The 23422-nt window shown below is 44.5% G+C and overlaps 1 protein-coding gene and 1 pseudogene across 1 annotated transcript; one reads left to right on the top strand and one right to left on the bottom strand.

Moving 5' to 3' along the window:
- The first annotated feature begins 707 nt into the window (after nucleotides 1-707).
- On the top strand, nucleotides 708-17803 carry LOC139355601 (uncharacterized). Its single transcript, XM_071067434.1, has 4 exons — nucleotides 708-895; nucleotides 5526-6486; nucleotides 14939-15043; nucleotides 17678-17803. Exons 1-2 carry the CDS (start codon nucleotides 708-710, stop codon nucleotides 6352-6354), a joined length of 1017 nt encoding a protein of 338 aa, XP_070923535.1. The 3' UTR covers nucleotides 6355-6486; nucleotides 14939-15043; nucleotides 17678-17803.
- Nucleotides 12154-16526, bottom strand: LOC139355600 (V-type proton ATPase subunit G 1 pseudogene; annotated as a pseudogene).
- Nucleotides 17804-23422: the final 5619 nt, after the last annotated feature.

Raw genomic sequence — 23422 nt, 5'->3', positions numbered from 1 at the left:
CTGGTGGGGAGTGTCCACTGGCTGTTCATGAACCTCTGGTTTACCAGGCCTCTCTCCACTGGACATGGCAGCATCTCTGAGTTACAGATTGCAATGTGCTGCCCTGCGTGGTTGAACCATTTCTGATGCCTACTAGGCATTCTGTCCCATGTGCCCTGTCTCCCTTTTGATGCCAGTGACTTCCAATGGCCTATGCTTATTCAGAGCAATAGTACCTAGGGAGTGCCCATGAAGCCCTTTTGTCCTGGTCCCTTGCTCTGCATGGGTCCCCTGGGGAGGCAGCTGCTAAGTGGGTCAGTTCCTGGGAGCCTGCATTTAGGAAGCTCTGGGCTGTGCAGGCATCACCGTGGGATTGAGACAGGTGAGAGGCCCAGCCCTTAGAGGAGCTATGGCAGGGAGAGTGTCTTCCACCCTGAAGCCACCCTAGACCTGGAGGAGCTGCAGTACCCTCCTCTGCTAAAGGGCCTTGAGGTGGGTGGGGCTGACTCCCAACTGGGCAGCTCTTGAGAAGGACAGACGGTTTGTGCACCCATTGTCTGCTCTATGTCTCCGTTGGTCCTTCTGTCTCTTCCTTTTCACATTTATGCACATAAAATATACTGGTGTTTGTGTTCCACATGGCAAATGTCCACTCTTTGCCTTGCAGACACTTAGCGGTTCATTTGTTCCTCAGATATTTTTTAACTCAGTGCTGGCTCATTGGCAACATGACCTTAGCCTTGCCTCCCTTTGATTCGTGCTCCCAGAGCTTCCAGTTGATCCTCTACAACACACGTACCGAGCCCCTGCTCCTCCACCCCAACACTCTCCCATCCTTCAGTGGCTCTCACTGTCCTACAGCAGGGGTGGCAAATCTCCAGTGCCCAGGCTACCCTGCTCCACCTCTGCAGTACAGGTGACATTGCTAACTGATCCTGTAACTTTTTGCCCTGATGCCATCTCAGAATCCTTCTTTTTTTTTTTTTTTTTTTCTTTGAGATGGAGTCTCGCTTTGTTGCCCAGGATGGAGTGCAGTGGCGCAATCTCAGCTCACTGCAAGCTCTGCCTCCCTGGTTCATGTCATTCTCCTTCCTCAGTCTCCCAAGTAACTGGGACTACAGGCACCCGCCACCATGCCCGGCTAATTTTTTTTTTTTTTATTTTTAATAGAGATGAGGTTTCACCATGTTAGCCAGGATGAATTTCGATCTCCTGACCTCGTCATCCATCCGTCTTGGTCCCAAACTGCTGGGATTACAGGCGTGAGCCACCGCGCCGGGCCCCACCTCAGAATCCTTCTTAACACATGCTCTGAAATTAGCACACTATCAATGAAATGAAGACGACTACAAAATAAAACCCTCAGGTCATCCTCTGTACTGCAAGGTGGAACTCAGTCTCTGGAGAGTGGCATTCCAGGCTTTTTATGACCCCTCCAGCCATTTCCCTTCTGCCCTCTCCAAACTGTCTAGTCCCCATTCCATGCCTTTGTTCCTCCTTTTCCATCTGTCTAGAATGTTCTTTATCTCGTCTCCTGCCAAACTACTACTTATGCTTCAAGACCTCTGTGAAGCCTCCTCCCCTCCCCCAGCACTCATGTGCGCGCTCTCGCTCTCTCTCTCTATATATATATATACACACACAGACACACACATATACATACATACATCCATATGCCTACACGTGCACCTATTACTGACTGTGAAATCCCAGGAAAGCTTACTAACAAGGTCACTGAGAGTAAGGATGCTGCCTCACTCAGTGACCAGCAGTGACTCATATGTGCATGTGGAATCACCATACAAAGAAAATGTAGGTTCTGTGCTCGCAAATGGCCCTGACCTTCATGGCTCTACAGGGTGGAAAATGAGCTACTCACAACACAGATGCAGGAAAGGGTCTTTCTTTACCTGCCCCAGTATCAAGAAAAAGCAGTATGCATTCATTAACTGCACCTTTCAAAGTACTGTCCTGCCACATAGACTTTCTGCTCCCTATCTTCCTTCAATAAATTCCCTATTTTTTTGGTTAACTTGTCTCTTGGCTGAAATCTTTTTCCCAATACAAACAAAGGGCTGAGGATTTCTGCACTTCCTAGTACCACTAATATAGCCACAGCAACTTTCTGTAAGTGGTTTCATGGTATGTTTTTTCCATCCTGTTATTTTTAAGGGTTTTTTTTTCCTTTTTTTCCTTTTTTTTTTTTTTTTTTTCTTTTTTTTGAGTCAGAGTCTCGCTCTGTCGCCAGGCTGGAGTGCAGTGGCGCAATCTTGGCTCACTGTAACCTCCGCCTCCCAGTTCAAATGATTCTCCTGCCTCAGCCTCCTGAGTAGCTGGGACTACAGGCGCCCGCCACCACGCCCAGCTAATTTTTTGTATTTTTAGTAGAGATGGGGTTTCACCATGTTGGCCAGGATGGTCTCGATCTCTTGGCCTCGTGATCCACTGCCACGGCCTCTCAAAAGTGCTGGGATTACAGGCGTGAGCCACTGCGCCTGGCCTTTTTTTTCCATTTTAATAAGAACACTTAACATGAGATCTCTTAACATGAGATCTACCCTCTTAACAAAATTTTAAGTACATTATACAGCATTGTAAACTGCAAGCACAGTGTTGTACAGCACATCTCTAGAACTTACTTATCTTGTATAACTGAAGCTTCATAGCCCTTGAACAGCAGCTCCCCATTTCCTTCTCCCCCTGCCCCTGGCATTCTACTCCACTGCTGTTAGGCTGACTATGATAGAGACCTCACACAAATGGAGCCAGGCAGCATTTCTCCTCCTGTGATTGACTTATTTCACTCAGCATAATGTCCTCCCATGTTATCCATGTTGTAGTATATGGCAAGATTTAATTCTCTGTGAATTTGAATAGTATCCCATTGCATCTATACACCACATTTTCTGTAAACATTCATTGATCAGTGGACCTTACGGTGTCTCCTTGTCTTTGAAACTGTGATTAATACTGCATTGAATAAGAGTGTGTCAATATTTCTGCAAGATCCTAATTTCCATTCTTTTGGATGTATACTCAGATGTGTTCTTTGTTTTAAGGGCGTGTATTTTTATTTAGTTTGTCAATCCAAGTGACAGCCTGGCAGAGCTCTATCACTTCAGTCACAAGAAACTGAGACCTGCCCCCATCTCTGATTTTCACAGGTTTTGTCTCACCTCTCAGCCTCCTGCCTCCTGTGGACTGGGATTCCACATCTGTCGTAACAGGGATTAGTGTGGCCTAGAAATTCTCAGTCTCCTGCTCCTTTTCCATCCCTGTGATATTATAAATTATGAATTTGGTCTTTGACCCCATTTCCCATCACATAACTCCTAAAACATTTAGAATCACCAAAGTGATGCCTTTTTGTATGCCACCAAGATGACTGATGGCGGGCAGTCCCTAGGTAGCTTCTGGACAGGGGCTGGTCACCAGAAAGACCAAGGCAGGGTTAGAGGATTGGGACTTTCAGCCTTGTCTCCCAACCTCCATGGAGGGAAGAGAGGCTGCAGGTTAATCACCAGTGGCCAGTAGTTTACTCCATCAAGCTTGTGTGATGAGGCCTCCATAAAAACTCAAAGGGTGTTGGATGGGGAGAGCTTCTGAACACATGAAGGTTACTGGATGGTGGTGCACCTCTTCCCATACCTCGCCCTACACACCTTTTCATCTGTGTCCTTGGTTATATCCTTTATAATAAACCTGTGAATTTAAGTAAGTATTCTCCTGAGTTCCACAAGCCGTTCTAGCAAATTAATTGAAGCCAAGGAGGGGTTGCGGGATCTTCAATTTATAGGTCTTTGGTCAGAAGCACAGATGAAGCAAACTGTACTTGTGATTGGCATAAGAAGTGGGGCACAGTCTTGGTGAAAGAGCCCTCAAGCTGTAAGATCTGACCCCATCTTCATGTAGATAGTATCAGAACTGAGTTGAGTTAGAGGACACCCAGGTGAGGTCCTCTATAAAATTGACGGCTTATTTTGTGGGAAGGAAAAATCCCCACACATTTGGTCATGGAAGCCTTCTGTGCTGATTGTTGTGATGCCAGCAGAGCAAAGGTGGTCTGTGCTCTTTCCACTCAGCCCTGAGGACACTGAATGACACTCATAGTGCTTTCAGCATCCTGGGGCATGGGCAGGTGTACTTTCACTGTGTGGCCTGTGCTAAAGTCTGCAAGTTCCTCCTGTCTTTTCCTTTGTGGTGTCCCAGTCGTCCATCCTGGGGAACGTTACTGATCCACTTGAAGACGGTCTCAGAACCTGCAGACTTCACAGGCTGCTTTGGGTATAGATAAAGAGCACTAATGTACATGAGTTTCCTCTTTGACTCCACAAACCTCAGCACCTTTTCCCTGGGTCACATGCTGACTACTCCCCTAACCCACAACTTACCCTGAGACACGAACACAAACACACATCAAGGTCACATGCCCAGACACATGGGATGACCAGAATATTTTCCACCTGAGCTTCCTGCCTGTGTGGCAATGACCGGGCTGAGATGATTTATCTTAATAGTTAAGCATAAATATTGGAGGGATAAAGGCTACCAATTCAGCGAAGGTCTCAGATCCTTGGTCCAGGAAGGAGAAGTGCCTGCAGAAGTTTTCTGTTATTCTGGCCTTAGTGACAAGAGGGGAGAGTGGGTCTAGGGGTCCTAGAGGGGATCAGACAGGAAGCTTGGGCCTCATTTCCCTGGGGGGTAGGGACCCTGGGCTGCACTGGGCTCTGTCCATCTCCTGAATGGGAGTGCTCACCCTCAGCCTCAGACGGTAGCCCAGAGTAGTAAGGGAGGCCGCCAGGCCAGACCCCGAACAAGAGCTCCCACAGAGACCCCTGCACGCTGTGGGAAACAGCAGGCGTCACTGTATGGGGCTTCTCCTAGGAGCTGGCGGCCCAGGCCACAGTGTCCACAGGACTCTGCTGCTTGCTCCAGTGCAGAAGGAGGTGACCCTCAGTTCTAGAAGATGGGGCTGACTGAGTGGAGTGCAGAGTGCGGGCAGGACCCTAAAAGGGCACCAGGGCCACCGCTGCCAGCACAGAGCCTGACACAGGGAGAGCACAGCCACCCCTGCATGGCGACAGTGACTGGTGTTTCACATTTACCAATCCCTGCTTCTGGCATCTGAGGGTCCTGTGCTGTCTCGTCTGCTGACACCCACCTGCGCACCATGTCAAGGGAAAACACATAAAAACACACAATAATAAAATAATGAAATGGGCCGGTAGAACCTATCTACCCGTCGTTAAAATTTTTATTACTTTCCTCAGGTTAGAAAATAACTTCACCATTTGTTCAAATTACCTCCTGTATTATTTGCTGAGTTTTGTGGTTGTTTTCTTTTAGATACATTGGAAGTTCGTCATTTTAATGAAAGTAGAATAACAAACATTCTGAAGTTTTAAAGAATTACATTAAAAAAAAATACAGCCTTTTCCTCTTTCGCTTGCTGTCTCCCCTTCCCCTCCTCCTCCTTCTTTCTCCAAATGGAGGGAGTTCTTTTTTTCTTCTTCCGTCTCATCTACTCAATCATGGAGCCGCTGCAGCCGCTGCCCGCTGCCCGCCGCCCGCCGCCCGCTGCCCGCTGCACACACAGAGCAGAGTCCCAGGGTCCAGGAGCCAGAGCAGCGCCGCTCGGAGACCGGATGGTTCCGTGGGTTGTGGAGGAGCACAGGAAAGCGGAGGCCGGGCCACACAGCACCCCGGACCCAGCAGCCCAAACCCAGCGGACCCAGCAGCAGCTCTGGGAGTCGCCACCCCCGGAAGCCGCCACTGCCGGGAGCCTCCATTTCCAGGACCCGCCACCGCTGGGAGCTGCCACAGCCGGGAGCCGCCACCGCCGGAAGCCTCCATCTCCTGGAGCCACCACCGCTGGGAGCTGCCACCTCAGGAGCAGCGGCAGCACAGGGACCCGCCGGGCCCCCTCATACCCCGCAGCGGCGGCTCCGCGGGTGCCCTAGACCGGGAGGGGCCGAGGGAGCCCACGCCGCCGGCGGGACCGCAGGGATGTGCTGGCTCTTTCTGCGCTTGAGGGGCCGCGGCGCGGGGCGGAGGTCGGGTAGGGAAAGCTGGAGCCGCAGGGAAAGCTCAGGACAGGCTTGCTGGGTGCCGGCTCTCGCCCTCGCTCAGAGACCTTGGGACCCGCGCAGTGTGGCAGTGGAAGGCGCAGGGTCTGACCCCGGACGCAGCTGCCGCAGCAGCAGTCTGTCAACCCCTACCAGAGCCGAGCCGCCTGAGGCCTGCAGCGTCCTCCATCACCACTGTGATGGCATCCGCTTCTGTGACTGTCGCTGTGCACCCTCCGCCTGTCCCCGGGCCCACGCAGGACCCCTAAGCGGGGCTCTGCACAGGCCAAGAGGGCTACTCTGGGACTGACCACGGGTTGTTCGTGGGTCCTCACGTGGCTTTCCAGGTCCAGGGTGAGAGGATGGATTTGAAGATAGAAGTCATACAGCTGCAGGATGTGGAGTGCGAGGAGAGGCCCCAGGGAAGCAGCTCCAACTGAGGGTGATTAAAATGTAAAGCAGGGCGGGCGCGGTGGCTCATATCTGTAATCCCAGCTCCTTTGGAGGCCGAGGCAGGTGGTTCGCCTGACGTCAGGAGTTCGAGACCAGCCTGGGCAAAATAGTGAAACCCCGTCTCTACTAAAAATACCAAGTTAGCCAAGCACGATGGCGAGCGCCTCTAATCCCAGCTACTCGGGAGGCTGAGGCAGGAGAATCGCTTGAACCTGGGAGGGGGAGGTTGCAGTGAGCTGAGATTATGCCATTGCACTCCAGCCTGGGCAACAAAAGCGAAACTCCATCTCAAAAAAAAAAAAAAAAAAATCTAAAATAAAGAGGTCAAAGATTGGAAACCCCTGCCCCCACATCTTTCCAGAACTGCTTGGAGAGAACTGCTTGTAGTTACGGTAAAGATACTTTGAGCCAGTATAGCAGTACATTGTTGCTGTAACTGATTGTATTATTTTGTTAAACATTTCCACAAATATTTAAGAGGTGTAATATATGTGTAATATAGGAAGGAAGGATGTAAAGCAGTATGATCTAGGGCTTCTCCACTCCTGCCCCAGAGTATGGAGGCTGCAGTGGGGCCTCTCCTTATTTGTGCATTGATCTCTGTGCCACAACCAAGCTTCACTTTGATTTAAATTTCAGCATATGTGGCTGCTGCTTAAATATTGTATAATTTCAAAAAATTAGCCGGGCGCCTGTAATCGCAGCTGCTCAGGAGGCTGAGGCGGGAGAATGGCGTGAACCCGGGAGGCGGAGCTTGCAGTGAGCCAAGACTGCGCCACTGCACTCCAGCCTGGGTGACAGAGCAAGACTCCCTCTCAAAAAAGAAAATAATAAAATAAAAAATGTATATATTGTGTAATTTACTTGTATAATTCTATGTGAATAATGCTTATGTAATAGGATTATTTTGTAAAGCTTTCTGTTTAAATATTTTAAATTTGCATATCACAACCCTGTGGTAGTATGAAATGTTACAGGTTTTTTTTCTTTTTTTCTTTTTATTTTTTTGTATTATTATTATACTTTAAGTTCTAGGGTACATGTGCACAACGTGCAGGTTTGTTACATAGGTATACATGTACCATGTTGGTTTGCCGCACCCATCAACTCGTCCTTTACATTAGGTATTTCTCCCAATGCTATCCCTCCCCCAGCCCCTGACCTGAAATGTTACTGTTGACTTTATTTTTATTTATTTATTTATTTATTTTGAGACGGAGTCTCGCTCTGTGTCCCAGGCTGGAGTGCAGTGGCGCGACCTCGGCTCACTGCAAGCTCTCCTTCCCGGGTTCACTCCATTCTCCTGCCTCAGCCTCCTACTTAGCTGGGACTACAGGCGCAGGCTGCCACGACCGGCTAATTTTTTTGTATTTTTAGTAGAGTCGGGGTTTCACCGTGTTAGCCAGGATGGTCTCCATCTCCTGACCTTGTGATCCGCCCACCTCGGCCTCCCAAAGTGCTGGGATTACAGGCGTTGAGCCACCGCGCGCCCGGCCTAATTTCCGGTTATGTTACGCATGATAACGTTTTTTGTTTGATGAACAGATATGAGCAAAGCACGTTAATCCCGGTGTCTTCTCTCAGTGTAGGTGTTTGCGATTCTCGAGTGGCTGTGCATATGAACACATGTGTGATTTCTCAGTGTACTGTACTGTGATTTGTTTTTATTGCTTGTTTTGCTTCTCCTCAATGTCTGTAACCCTTAGTAGGCTCTGACCTAGTCAGGCCAGAAGAAGCATAAGGATCTTTTGTGGCTTTGTGCTGGGTGAGGGCTGGCCCTAAACATCTGCCTAATCCTTTCAATGGGCCCAGGAAAGGCCAGACTGGCATCATGTCCACAGCATCTCTTAATATCATTGGTTGTCATCCAGACACCTCAATTTGTGCTGCAGAGGAAATAAGTTCCTTCTCATGGATCATCATGATGGACATTGAAACCTCAGAGTGTAGAGCTAACATCTGTTCATCATCGTGGATGTTAAAGAATTGGGTAACATGCCTAGTGGTAAGCCTTGGATGGGCCATGAGAGTATACTCTAAAAAGCATGCAGTATTGTGCCCCTCTCACAACCAACACACACATGACCTGTCCCCCAGCACCCCAAAATTTAAGAGTGGATTGCAAATCTTTTGGAGACCGTGGCCCTGGTACAGGTAGAAAAACCTGTTCTGTTATTCCTGGGCCCACAATAAACCCAGAAATGATGTTTTGAGTTACTGTGATTTAAACTCCCTCTCTTCTTAAATGGAACAGCTCATTGGGGCTTTCTGGATCTGTTTCCATTTTCTTTGAAAGTAAATGGTGAGTTTGCATTGTGATGCAGAGGCAGGCATTCTGTGAGATACAAGCTCCAGAAGGATTCTCCTCAGTGTGTCAGTGTTGGGATGCACACTTCCTAAATAAATCATCATTGTCTCCATCCTCTCCATTAATAGCACTTTTTCAGTGTGACATGGAAAAGCAGGAGGATGGCATACACCCCACTGAAGGATGTAGGCGGAGGCAGATCTCTCAACTGGGCATATTTTTTAAAAAGTTGCTTCTGTACTGCTCTTCTTTTGCTTTAAGGTGTGGGCTCCCTCAACCTCTTAGCCAGAGACCAGCAAATGTCAGGGAAGCACCCAGTGTCTGGCTCCCATTCCAAATCAACACAAGCATCTTGTTACAGACAAGAAGTCAGAGGAAAGGGCAGGGTCCCTGCAGGACAGAAGCCTAAGCTACTATGAGGCGCTCATGACTAGCAGCTCCTGTTACTCTCTCTTAAATTATGTGGGAAATCTTAATGCAAGGGCAATGGGCCCCCAGGGATACCTGCAGCGTAGTGACCTCAGACCCTGATACTCACCATGAAACTCTAAAATATTGACTGGAAGCCACTTGTGGCTGCTGGCTGTGTGTGTGACTCTGCCGGGGACACTGGCAGCCCCCCTGTAGCTATCTTGATGCCTCTCTGTCACCCACATTGTCTGCCTACTTAACACCCGGCTCTGCTCAGAAAACGTATATCTTGTGTCAAGGAGACAGGATGCAAAATTCTGAAGTCAATTTCCTTCTGGCTCCTGGCATGCCCTCACTCCTTTTCTGAGCCCAGCTTGTATTGTGCCAGAGCCTGTGTGGTCCCCTGATTTCTGCACAGTGTAGAACTTTCTCCAATAGTCACATTGGCAAAAGGAGAACTTGGGGGCTGGCAGGTAATTAGAATTTCTCTCTCTCTCTCTTTCAGTAGTTTCATTTTGAATGTCTTATTTGTTCATGTGGATGTTTTAATTTAAAAAATTCTTTCTGATACTTTAAATTTTGTATCATAAGAATGTTTCCCTCTACAGTATTTGTCATACCAATTTATAACCACAGAAATGCAGGAATTTTATTTCTATTGGAAACATTACTATTGGGGGGAACCCCACCCCCAATATTTATCATAGGTTCTTTTCTATTTCCTAGGCATCTCAGCTGGTTTGAGAAATAAAGGGAAAGAGCACAAGAGAGAGAAATTTAAAGCTGGGTGTCCAGGGGAGACATCATATGTCAGCAGGTTCCATGATGCTCCCCCAGCCGTAAAACCAGCAAGTTTTTATTAACGATTTTCGAAAGGGGAGGGAGTGCACGAATAGGGTGTGGGTCACAGAGATCACATACTTCACAAGGTAATAAAATATCACAAAGCAAATGGAGGCAGGGCGAGATCACAGGACCACCGGATGGGGCAAAATTAAAATTGCTAATGAAGCTTCGGGTGTGCATTGTCATTGATAACATCTTATCAGGAGACAGAGTTTGAGAGCAGACAACCTGTCTGACCAAAATTTATCAGGTGGGAATTTTCTTGTCCTAATAAGCCTGGGAGCGCTACAGGAGACTACCTTAAGGGGGCCGTCTATAGACCTACCCTCAGAGTGCATCCCTCTTTCTCAGGGATATTCCTTGCTGAGAGAAAGAATTCAGTGATATTTCTCCTATTTGCCTTTGAAAGAAGAGAAATATGGCTCTGTTCCATCCGGCTCACCAGCGGTCAGACTCCCAGGCCATCTCCCTTGTTCCCTGAACATCGCTGTTATCCTGTTCTTTTTTCAAGATGCCCAGATTTCATATTGTTCAAACACACACGCTCTACAAACAATTTGTGCAGTTAACACAATCATCACAGGGTCCTGAGGCGACATATATCCTCCTCAGCTTACAAAGAAGATGATGTGATTAAGAGATTAAAGACAGGCATAGAAAATCACAAGGGTATTGATTGGGGAAGTGATAAGTGTCCATGAAATCTTCACAATTTATGTTCAGAGATTGCACTAAAGAGAGGTACAAGAAATTATAAAAGTATTAATTTGGGGAACTAATAAATGTCCATGAAATCTTCACAATTTACATTCCTCTGCCGTGGCTTCAGCCAGTCCCTCCATTCGGGATCCCTGACTTCCCGAAACACATTACTACAGCTATGTTTTACTTTTGAACAGAATTCTTACTTGTATAGGGTGCTTACTAATGTTAAATAGTTTGGAGTATATAACATTTACATTAAGGACTCATGGTAGAAAAAGGGTAAAGAGTTTAAAGGAAATAAATATTCAAACTGGGTCTTATTGCCAATTTTGGTGTAAATTAGTTTGTGTCATTTCAATTACAAAGATAAAAGTATGCCATATAATTTATGTAAAATTTGTTTTGTAATGTACATAATGGTTATCAAGTCTTTTGACAGAAGAATATTTTCAAAGAATATACATGTGATGAATCCATAATGTCTGAAACTTTGCTGAGATATGAGTGGGGCACACTTCATTGTAAATTACAGCGAGGAAAAAATTAACAGTGGTAAGAGAGTGAGAGTGAGTGGATATTCACACAATTGTGAAATGTTTATTAGTTACCTTTTGTGATGTAGTGTGGTTCTCATTTTAAACCTTGGAAGGTGAAAATGTACAAACTATAAATATTAATGTTCAAACACTGACAGAAATTCTAATATGAATTTTAAATATATATATTGTATTTTATTAATTATGAACTGGGTTATTTTATTATTCATTCTAATGAATATTTTAAGTGATGGTTTAATTTAATTGACATACAGTTGCCATTAAAAGGTTAACTCTCTCATAAAAACATTTTTTCTATTTTAACATTCTTTGCCTCTCATTTCTTCCTTTCTTGCGCAACAAAGAGTCTTTACTTTCAAATTATTTTTAGTACAACAAGTAATAACATGAATTCTATCAAAAAGCAATTTTGATTAAGAGAAACTTACAGCAGCCCAGGCAATTACAGCAGTAGTCACTGTTCTAAGCCTTGGAAGGAATGGACTCCTTAGGGCTGGCTGCTGCTTCACACAGGTTACAAATAACTATTTACCACTTTTTCATTGACCTTCAAGAAAGCATTAGAGGAAAACTATTTAATCCCTTCCTTTCTTCAAAGGTTGTTTTTTTGTTGTTGTTTTACTAGATCTAAAAAAGAAAAACTCAACATTGCTATATGTTACTTGAGCCAAAAGGCATAGGAAAACAGACAGCACATAACCATTAAATTCCTAAGAAACATGAAGTAAAAGGATGACACATTTAGTTCTATGTCTGCACAAGAAACTGGATTTGCTGCTCTCCATAAAGTGAAGGGACCAACTATACAACATACAGAAATAATTAAATGCCTTCTTGTTAGAATAGAACCTAGGGCTTTGCTAAAGTTTCTTATTCCATGAGGGCAGCTAAAATGCCAGTCCACAGAACAGGCGTTTGTCCTCCTATCTATTTATGCCGTAGTTTTCATGGATTTCTGGCTGGTTGTCGCAGACAAAGGCCAAGAAGTTATCCATGCCCTCTTCCCTGTTCTGCTGAAAGTAGGTCTGGAGGATGGTCGTTTTATCCTGGGTCTCCTCCACTTCTGTGCTGCAGCTGCCTTGGGATCCCAGTGCCACAGCTTCCTTGGCCTTGAACTCTTTCTCCCTCTGCAGGTGGCACTATTCAATTTCAGCCCGAACTGCCACTTTGGCCTGCTTCAGCCTCTGGTTCTTTTGGCTGCAGGCCTCTGACACCTTCTTAACGGCCTGCTTCTCAACCTGCATTAGCTGCTGGATCCCTTGCAACTGACTGGCCACGACAGTGGTGATTCTGAGACCAAGGTGAGTGGCCTAAATCAGTTCAAAGGACCCTGGGGTCAACTGACCCACCCAACCACAGTCTGCACCTGCGCCCTGCCACCTCTCATTTCTTAAAGTAAGTCAAACACCACACAGCAGAAATTTTAGAAGGTATAGCACAAAGTGAGCACATTAAGTATTTTTAAAATCTTTAAAATATGTCTTATAAGTAATCTTACTTATAAGTAATCTTACTTATAAGATTACTTATGTAAGTAATCTTACAGTGTTACCTATTCATATGTTACATCTTAACAGATGTATTTGGACAATCAGATTTCCCTCAGATTAAAGATGGTGTTGGTATTTTTTCAAGAAGTTATTTTAAAGCTGTTAGGGAAGTTTCTATAGTGTGGAACAATTCTTCTTTATAAAGTGATATTTTACCTATGTTATTAAAATATCAAATCAGAAACTAGATCAAGCTCTGGAAAACATTTCATTTACTTTTATACTATTTATATCTGATGCCTACTATAAATTATTTGCTGTGTCTGTGCAGATACTCTTAACTCATAAAAATAGATATTTATGAATATACTTTAAAACCTAGATTACCTTTGTACACTAACATTTATTTTAATAAAAGAAATTGGTAAGAACAATATGTTACATGTTGGCAAATCTAAAAGTGCTCAGTTTGACTCTCCATCATAACGCTCACAGAATTTACTCGTGTGCTCACTAGACACAATTTCTATAAGGAGAAAGTCTGTTTTATTCACCAACATATAGCCAACACCTGACACAGGAATACATGGCACAGAGCAGGTATTCAATAAATATTTGTCAATAATTGAATAAATATTTTCTCCAGCAAGTCAAAAAAAAGTGACCTTAAATAAATGGAACCAGAATAGCAACTGTTTCATTACACAACAAAAGGAGCTTTTTGCAAACATTCTAGGATTACTTATCGTAAGTAGGTGAAGAGTGCAACAAAAGTAATTTCCTCCAAAAATAAATAAATTTGCATTATGGGAAAAAAAGAAAAACAGTGACACTTTGTTCTACAAGCCTAGTAAGTGATATTTACAATATAAACTAATTTTAAACCACCGGAACGCTAAATAAGGCAATTCCAAAACTATTGTTTCACAAATTTACTACAGAACGCATTCTCTTTCTGACAATACTCCTAACCTTAGATGAATATACTTTTTAACAACGTTACTGAACTCATAATATAAAATGTCTAATCAATTTATCATTTTTATCCTTGAATCTATGTTAGAGAGTTTTAGAAATAGAAGAAACCTATTAGATTCAAGTCATTTTTAAAAATTGTCTGACTTAAAACAGCTATTACATAATTAATACATTTGGAACAGCATTGATTATTTTCAGATATATGTATTTCACATAGCATTGTTGAAATTAACCAGAACTAAAGTCTAATGAAAACATTCATCTATAATTTTTAAATGATTAACATTTTGAAATGAAAAAAGGCATAAAACATTGTGTTCTTAAATTAGAGACTTCTTAGCACATATAAAACTTACCTATTTCAGCTGGGCGCGGTGGCTCACACCTGTACTTTGGGAGGCCGAGGTGGGCAGATCATGAGGTCGTAAGATCGAGACCACCCTGGCTAACACGGTGAAACCCCGTCTCTACTAAAAATACAAAAAAAAAAAAAAAGAAAAATTAACCGGGCATGGTGGCAGGCGCCTGTAGTCCCAGCTACTCTAGAGGCTGAGGCAGGAGAATGGTGTGAACCCGGGAGGCAGAGCTTGCAGTGAGCCGAGATCGTGCCACTGCACTCCAGCCTGGGCGACAGAGCAAGACTCCATCTCCGGGGGGGGGGGGGGGGGGGATAAAAATAAAACGTACCTATTTCAATTAGGGCAATATCAAGATTTACAACATTCTCCATCATCATCAACATATTTCAAAATCTCCATTTTTAGGTACTTAAAAAAATGCACTAATGAAATGATGTGTTTTGTCTGACAATTCCACAAAGTTAGGAGTAAAGGGAAGGAAAAAGCACTTTTACAGTTAAATTTGAAGTCCTAAACAATTCATCATTTATTTAAGACTGCCTCTCTAAATTAAAAATGTATCAGCACTTTCAGTTACCAATTCTATACAATATAGAAATTTCACAAGTATCAATTTTTACTCTTTTTTTGAGACAGAGTCTCACTCTGTCGCCAGATTGGAGTGCAATAGCATAATCTTGACCCTCTGCCTCCCAGGTTCAAGCAATTCTCCTGCCTCAGCCTCCCGAGTAGCTGAGATCACAAGCACATGCCACCACGCCCTGCTAATTTTTTGTATTTTTAGCAGAGATGAGGATTCACCATGTTAGCCAGGAAGGTCTTGATCTCCTAACCTCGTGATCCACCCACCTCGGCCTCCCAAAGTGCTGGGAGCCACCACACCCAGCTACAGGTATCGATTTTAATCAGTTGAGTCCATTAATTTTCTTATACAGTGAACATCTTTTTTTTTTTGTCAGGTTCCCATGGAAGGATAATGTAAATCTCACTTTCCCTGTCACCTTCGAGCCCAGAGGCAACCTGTCTCAACGATAACCAAAAAATGTAGTAAATGACTGATCTGTTTTTATTTTATTTTATTTTATTTTATTTTATTTTATTTGAGGCAGAGTTTTACTCTGTCACCCAGGTGGGAGTTTAGTGGTATGACTTTGGCTTACCAAGGTCTCAACTCCCTGAATTCAACTGATCCTCACACCTCAGCTTCCCAAGTAGCTGGGACCACAGGCACATACCACCATATCTGGTTAAGATGAGGTCTCACCATGTTCCCCAGGTTGGTCTCAAACTCCTGGGCTCAAGCTATCCTCCCACCTTGGCCTCCCAAAGTGCTCAGATTATAGGCGTGAGCCATCACACCTGGCACTGGTAGTCTGTTTCTGCAGTAAAACTTTTCTTCCACTAATCAAAATTTGCCATCTGAAGACATCGTTACTGTTCTGGAAGCATAGTTCCAAGATCATCTTTATTAATCATCACTGAAGCAATGGCTCCAACATTTGGCTCAAAAGACGTTCCCCCATTCACCATACAGGTGTCCCAACAATGAGAATAAACACAAATCTCTCAGGAGAAACAATGCTCATAGGTGCTTGAGAAAACTCTTTTGGTTCTTGAATACAGGAAAGTATTTTTGGGTTTTTGGACTGTAGAGCAGTGATTTGTTATATCTATTTGCTATTTTTTCTATCAATTCTCAGTTCAATGCAAGACTCCAATGTCCTTGTCATTTTGCAATATTTTAAACATGCTCCAAAGCCAGACCTTCAACCCTGTTAATATTGAATGGCCAGCCTTTGCTCCTGTTCCAGTTTACAAATTGAGCCCTCAACTCTTCTATTTTTTCCATGGATCATCATAAGCTGAAATCTGATAGTGGGAAGCCAATCCTTTAGAGTGGGTCTATTTCTTAAGTTTTCCATTGCCACAGTCCCAGTATAGGACATTCTGGATGGATGTTTCCCAATAAGACTTCAGGTAGTGCTCTCACTGGCAAATGCCAGAGTCCTGAAGCCTCAGTTCTTTCGCCATGAATTCTTCTATGTCAAGTGCTCTACTCTGTTAATTCAAATTTAGTTGCTGTTCATAAAGTCCCTCAGGACTGGGGTTTATTCCAATTCATTTAGGGTATAAATTGATTTGCTGTCTCCATACTGAACTCACTACTATATACCTTTGGTAAGGCTTCTGGGAAGGAATGTGTATATTGAACATGTCAACATAAGTGACTCTCAGATAGTTCTGGATCAGGGTTTACCTCATAACTGATTTAAGTTTGTCCAAGACTTTACTCACAGCAGAAGCATTGTACCATCACCTCCTGCAGCTATGACAGCATCTGCCCCTGAGAGAACCTCTTCCTCATAGTCTCTCATCTCTAGGCGAACCTCAACTCCCACAATATGGCTGACATTTTTGCTGTGAACATGATGTGGTTCAATAAGTTCACTATAGCTACAGAGCAGCTGCTTGAAGTTCTTCTCCAGGAGCTCCCCTTAATGGTACTACTGCTGCTAGAACTCCTACTGGGTGGTTTTGGCCACCTTCCACCTGTGAGGGGTGGAAACCATCATTGGAATGGTGGCCACAGTCTGCCAGCTCACATGGCTTTATCTGCCCCAGATGCCAATGGCCACCACAGTCACCACTGGGCCATGCCGGGGGAACTCCAGTGACTGGGTTTCACAGTGTCACTGCCAGACTACCTGCATGTGAGGATGGCTGACAAGCAGGAAGCCTTGGTAAGGTCATCCTTGGCCCAGCCAAGTCCCCAGGCTCAGGCTCCCGCCTCTGCTCCCCCCTTCCACCCCAAGGAGTGTTGGCCACGGATACTGCCCCAACCTGTAACATCACACCACCCAAGAAGGCAGAGGTTAGGTGCAGGGACATCAGTGGTCCATGCCATGAAGGAAACTTCTAATGAATTTGTAGTAAAATCTCTTATCTTCTAGGTAGAATATGTGACATTCTTAAATTAAACAAATGAATCTTCATTTCCTTATTCTTTTTGTTATTTCTACTGTGATTTGACAGTATTCCAGGTTAAATTTGCTCTTAATAGCTCCGTCAGCAGCCATCATGGGTGGTTCTAAATTAACATAGAAACAGTCCTAGTATCTCACCTTGAGGACTAATGCTTTTTTCTATTCCTTATTTTTTTTAAATGGCTCATGGTTCTGGATGCCTCCTTACCCCCATTTGAGCAGCACTGCAGAAAAAAAAAAAAAAAAAAAAGGCTACTGGACTCCTCCTCCTTTCCAGTGGCCCACATGCATGTAGATGAAGGTATAAGGCAGGGGACAGAGTGCAGGGCCTGGCTGGGTGGGGCTGACCCAGGAGGCTGATCCAGGAGTGGGGCACCCCATCTAGGTTAAAGATGCAATGTCATTAAGACACTAGGGAAGTATAATCTATTTCATTAATTTTATGTTTATTTTTATGAAGACAGTGATTGAAATTAATAGGAAGTTTCTTGAGCACTGATTGAAATGCTTATTAAATGTTTTTCTATTTGAATATTTTGCAGTTGAGGTCAATGCTTCAATGACCCCGTCCCCCTACGGCTCTCCAGCCTAAGCAATGAAGCGAGATCCCAACTCTAAAAAGGAAAAAATTGCAACGGGAAAGGGTTAATAAAAAGGCCTTGATGTGACCAGGTGCAGTGGCTCACACCTGTAATCCCAACACTTTGGGAAGCTGAAGTGGGCAGACTATCTGAGGTCAGGAGTTCAAGACCAGCCTGGCCAACAGGGTGAAACCCCATCTCTATTAAAATACAAAAATTAGCCAGGTGTGGTGGTGGGTGCCTGTAATCCCAGCTACTTGGGAGGCTGAGGCAGGAGAATCACTTGAACCCAGGAGGCGGAGGTTGCCGTGAGCCAAGATCATACTGCTGTACTCCAGCCTGAGTGACAGAGTAAAACTCCATCTCAAAAAAACAAACAAACAAACAAACAAAAAAACAGAAAAAAAGGCCTTGAGATAAATCCACTGTTTCCACCCTTATGACTTATCCTATCTTTATTATAAAAGTATTATATTATTCTTAACTTATTATAAACATTAAATTTTATTATTTTGCCTCTGTTAATTTATTTTTATCACTAATCTTCATGTTTGAGTCCCAACACCTGCTAGGCGACATGACATACTCCCCCATTTCCAGCATCTTCCAGGAAACTCACAGAGCCAAGGCTGGTGCCTTCACTGAGTCATGAAGAAATGAGGATGGTTGTATTATTTTCCCTCCTAAAATGTCTTAGATTTGCCCACACCTTGGCAATCTTACATGGTCAGGGGCTCAAGGTCATGAGCAGCACTAAGGACTGGGTTCACTGGCGTCTGGCTCCCCTCTCTGCCCTCCAGCCGAGTTTATTTCTATGACTCTTAGAGCAGCCTCACCCCATGGTTTTCTGTTCCTCCAGGAAGATTATTTTAAAATGAGTGATGGTTCATCGCTAGTATAGAAAATAGTGCTCTCTCCTGCACGCTGGTGCTGTATCCAGGGCCCAGACTGACACCCTCTGAGCAGAAGCATCTCTGTATCACCCCTGGACCCTGAACTGGGCATGGCCTGAACCAGCCTCTTTGGGCCTCCTCCAAAGTCTCCACTGGGAGATTTTTAGCTTTAAGCAAAACATTTCTGCCTGAATAAACATGAACAGAGTGAGAAGAAATGAGAAGTGAACTGATCTAAAGTTAAACTGAAGAAAATGATACCACACTGTCAGATCCATTTGGGAAAATCAGTTGCTATTTAAAGATCTGACAACCTAAGTCATCCCCTGAGCTGGACTTGGTCAGAACCACTAGTGGGGTGACTGCACCAGGCAAGGGGAGAAGAGAGTAGGTTAGCGCCTCACTTCCCCATGAGTCTGGGGCACTGTGTAAGCCTGCAAGCTGCTACAACAATAATAGTAAGCCTTGTCCTCAGGCTGCAGCCCAAGGATGTGCAGAATCCCTGCATTGGCTGAGGCATCTCTGGAGGCAGAGAAGCAGCTGGGACCCCAGAGCCCTGCTGCTTACTAGAGTTTGAGGAGTATCTCAGGAGAAACCTGGGAGGACTCCCTGGCCTCTGCTGGAAGCAGTACATTGCAGTCACTAACACTGAAGCCACTGCTCAGGGTGCAGGTGAGTGTGGCTGATGCTCCAGGCAATGCAGCGAGGGAGGGCGCTGAGTCAGTACAGGCTGGGAGAGAGAACTGCAGACGCAGACTCACATGGGGGCTGGGGCAGGGCCAGGGCCAGGGTGAAGTCCCTTGGGGGGCTGAGCCAGAGGGGCTGACAAGCTAAGGAGCTCACCCTGGACACCCAAATTTTGTCCTCACCTGTGCAATAATGGTGGAGCATGAAGAAGAGAGTTGTCCAGGTCACAGTGGACACACTACTCTTGCCTGTAGTGAAGGCTGCTGGTTCAGGCCTCTTTTTATCTTCATTGCTCTGATAGAGGAGGAGCTGTTTATACAAGTGTGCTCTCCTCCTGGTGATCTCTGTTCCACCTGAGAAGACAGCTGCAGTCTGGCATTTATTTTTTAGACACAGGAGGCTGGTGGGTGAGATGCAGAGATTGTCCCATGGGAGGGTCAGACAGGACGCAGATACTAGAACCCTCTACAGACTCTGCCCCTCTCAGGGAAGACACAGTGCTGAGTCCTCATCAGCAACACAGGCACCAATGCCCAGCCCTGGGGAGTTCGGAGGGTAGCACAGATGGCATTCTGAACCCTGAAAGAGGCACATGGGGCCCATCACTGCTGGCACAGAGCCTGACACAGGGAGGGCACAGCCGCCCCTGCATGGTGACAAGTGACTGGCATTTTCCATTTACCATAGATCCCTGTTTCTGACATCTAAGGGGACTGCGCTATCTCCTCCGCTAACACCCTCCGCCCTCCTTCTCAGAGGAAAACCTACACAAGCAAACAATGATAAAAATAATAACAAAGCGTTTACATCACCAATCTACTTGCTGTTGAATTTTTGTTTTGTTTTGTTTTTTGAGACAGGGTCTCACTCTGTTGCCCATGCTGTGGTGTAGTGGCAGGATCCCAGCTCACAGCAGGAAGCCTCAACCTTCCAGTCTTGAGCAATCCTCTAATCTCAGCCTCCTTAGTAGCTGAGACTACAGGCACAGGCCACCATGCCTGGCTAATTTTAATTATTTTTACTTAAATAATTTTAGTTAAATTTCAATTTAATTTAATAATTTTCACTAGAGATTAGGTCTCACTATGTTGCCCTGGGTGGTATTGAACTCCTGGGATCAAGAGATCCTACCACCTAGACCTCCCAAAGTAATTGGGATTACAGGTGTGAGCCACTGCATCTGGCCTGAATTTTTTTTATTTGATGTCTGCAGATAAGGAAATGTTTTACCAATTTTTTTTTAGAAGAATCTTGCTGTTTTGCCCATGCTGGAGTGCAGTGGCATAATCTCAGCTCACTGCAAACTCTGCCTCCCAGGTTCAAGTGATTCTCCTGCCTCAGCCTCCCAAGTAGCTGGGATTACAGGCACTAACCATCACACCCAGCTAATTTTTGTATTTTTAGTAGAGACGGGGTTTCACCAGGTTGGACAGGCTGGTCTCAAACTACTGACCTCAGGTGATCTGCCCGCCTCAGCCTCCCAAAGTGCTGGGATTCACAGGCGTGAGCCACCGCACCTGGCCTGTTGTACCATTTGTTCATATTTTCTTTTATATCATTTACTAAATTTGCTAGTTATTTTCTAATAGATATATTCAATGTTTATTTTTGTATACTGAGATCAAAAAATAAGGATTTTGAACTCTTTATAATATATTTTATTTCATTAGTTGCGAATTTGGCAATTTTAAAATTCATTCTAATAAATTTTTTGTACAATGTATTTTATTCTTGATAGATATTCATAGCATTCAAAACTTTTAAAATAAATGAATTCCATATTTATATTTGTATCCATTTTTATTGCCTCTATTACTGAATTGGCAGAAATTCCAGGTTAAAATCTTGCACAGTAGCTGTATCTGTAGCCATCATGCAGGATCCCAGATTAAAATGCAAACAATCCTAGTAGTTTTCCTTTAGAAGTAATGATTTCTTCTAGTCTAAAAATACACAATCTGGAAGAAATCATAGAAGTATATTTTATTTCTTACTTTCTATTTTATTTTCATTAAGGCAAGAAAGATAATTAAACTTAAGGGGAAGCCTCATAAGCATTTATTAGGAAAATCATGTGTGTATTTCGATTTGAATCTTATGGAATGAGAAAGAAGCCAACAAAATGACCTTAAGAAATCCACATCTCCCACCCTCTCAACTGATCCCATCTTTATCTCTCTGGGTCACCATGAGGTGTTTTCTCCACTGATCCTCATGCTTAAGCTCCAACATCTTCTAAGTAACCTTGACCCTCTCGTTCCAGAATTCTTCCAGGGCACTGACAAATCAAAGGCCAGTGTCTTCTTTTTTTTCTTTTTTTTTTTTTTTTTTGAGACAGATTTTCACTCTTGTTGCCCAGGCTGGAGTGCAGTGGCACAATCTCGGCTCACTGCAACCTCTGCCTCCCGGGTTCAAGCGATTCTCCTGCCTCAGCCTCCCAAGTAGCTGGGATTACAGGAACCCGCCACAATGCCTGGCTAATTTTTGGTATTTTTAGTAGAGATGGAGTTTCATCACGTTGGCCAAGCTGGTCTTGAACTCCTGATCTCAGGTGATTCACCCACCTCAGCCTCCCAAAGTAGGCGAGTGTCTTAATTGTGTGATAAGTACATAGGGTAATTGTCTTCTTTGTCCTCATAAACTGACCTGGATAATAAACCGCACATCTGCAATCTCAACATAGCCATGAGACCAGGGAGTCAGGACTAAAAACTCAGGTGTCACACACAGGTAGGGCTGGTTTGTTTCTTTTCACAGGGCTTCCTGTGCAGGACAGTCTTGAAATTTGCCCTCACGTGTGTCAGATCCCCCACAGCACCTCCTTTATCTCACTGAGGGGGTCTCTGAGGTGACCCCAGAACTCAGGTCAAGTGGAGGCAGCTCCTGGATCTAGGGTGGCCAAGAGACAGATCCAGGGGAGGGGAGCAGGAAGGGAGCCTGGGGTCGGCTCAGCAAAGCTCGGCCGTGCAGTCACAGGTCATCCCCAGGTGGCTCCAAGGCTTTGTCACCGCTCAGTCCTCCTCATCTTGCCAGTGTCATGTTAAGAGACACTGTTCAGGACAAGTACATATATGCTCTGAGGGGATCTTCTGGGATAATCTATGATAAGAGGTAGAGGATGGGGAGGGCTGATCCCTATGTCTTACAAAGATCCTAAGAACTAGAGCTGCAGGTAGGCCAGCTCAGTGAGAGGGAGAAGAGATTCTGGAGCCAATCCTACAGGGGATGGTCTTCAATAACAGAAATATTCATATGAGCTACTAAATATACTCTAAGAAAACTTATGGTTTTGGAAATTCCTAAAGGGGCTTATGTCCTTTTTTTTTTTTTTTTTTTTTTTTTCTGTAGTGATGGAATCTCACTCACTATGTGGAGGAGGATGGTCTCAAACTCCTGGCCTCAAGAAATCCTCATGCCTTAGCCTCCCAAAGTATTAGGTATTATAGGCATGAGTCACCACACCTGGCACCTAAGAATGTATGGTTTTGGAAATTCCTCCCATCTCTGTCTGCAGAAATAAAGTTATAAATTTGGCCATGGCTTGAGATTTTAAGTCTGTTTCTGAGCATTCTGGAGGTTTTGAATGGGAATTTAGGAGAGTGGGGTCAAGGAATATTACCTGAGATCATTTTAAACAGAGACTCCCAGGAATAATTTCATAATAATAAAAGTAGGCTCTTCCCAAATATTAATGCTAACAAAAGTCTCATGTACATCTTGTTAAATACAAATTATTAGGCACCAACACAAGTTTCTGATTCAGTAGGTCTAGATTGGCAAATTGCATTTTTAACAAGGCACTTGGCAAGGCCCTTACTTCAGTGATAAATAAAATACAAATTGGTCTCCATGGACAAATTAATGAATGAGCATATGTCTGTTGACTCTCTCTGAGTAAGAAGAGTCTTTCTGGAGCACGGGCGTCTCTGTGACTCACTGTGAGTTTATGTATTCACGGAAGCATCACACTGGGGAGATGGACACACCCTGGGAGAGACTGGATAAGGCACCTGGCAGTGAACCCTTGCACAGGACACTGGGGCAAGGAGGCTCCCTGCTCATGGTGTTGACATTCCCACCCTCTTACCTTCTCTCCTGCCTCTAAGGGCTGAATCGTTCTGAGTAT

This window comes from Macaca nemestrina, chromosome 8 (assembly GCF_043159975.1).
Source record: "Macaca nemestrina isolate mMacNem1 chromosome 8, mMacNem.hap1, whole genome shotgun sequence".
NCBI classification, from domain to species: domain Eukaryota; kingdom Metazoa; phylum Chordata; class Mammalia; order Primates; family Cercopithecidae; genus Macaca; species Macaca nemestrina.
The sequence above is the reverse complement of the archived record's forward strand: the minus strand, read 5'-3'. Positions and strand labels throughout refer to the sequence as shown.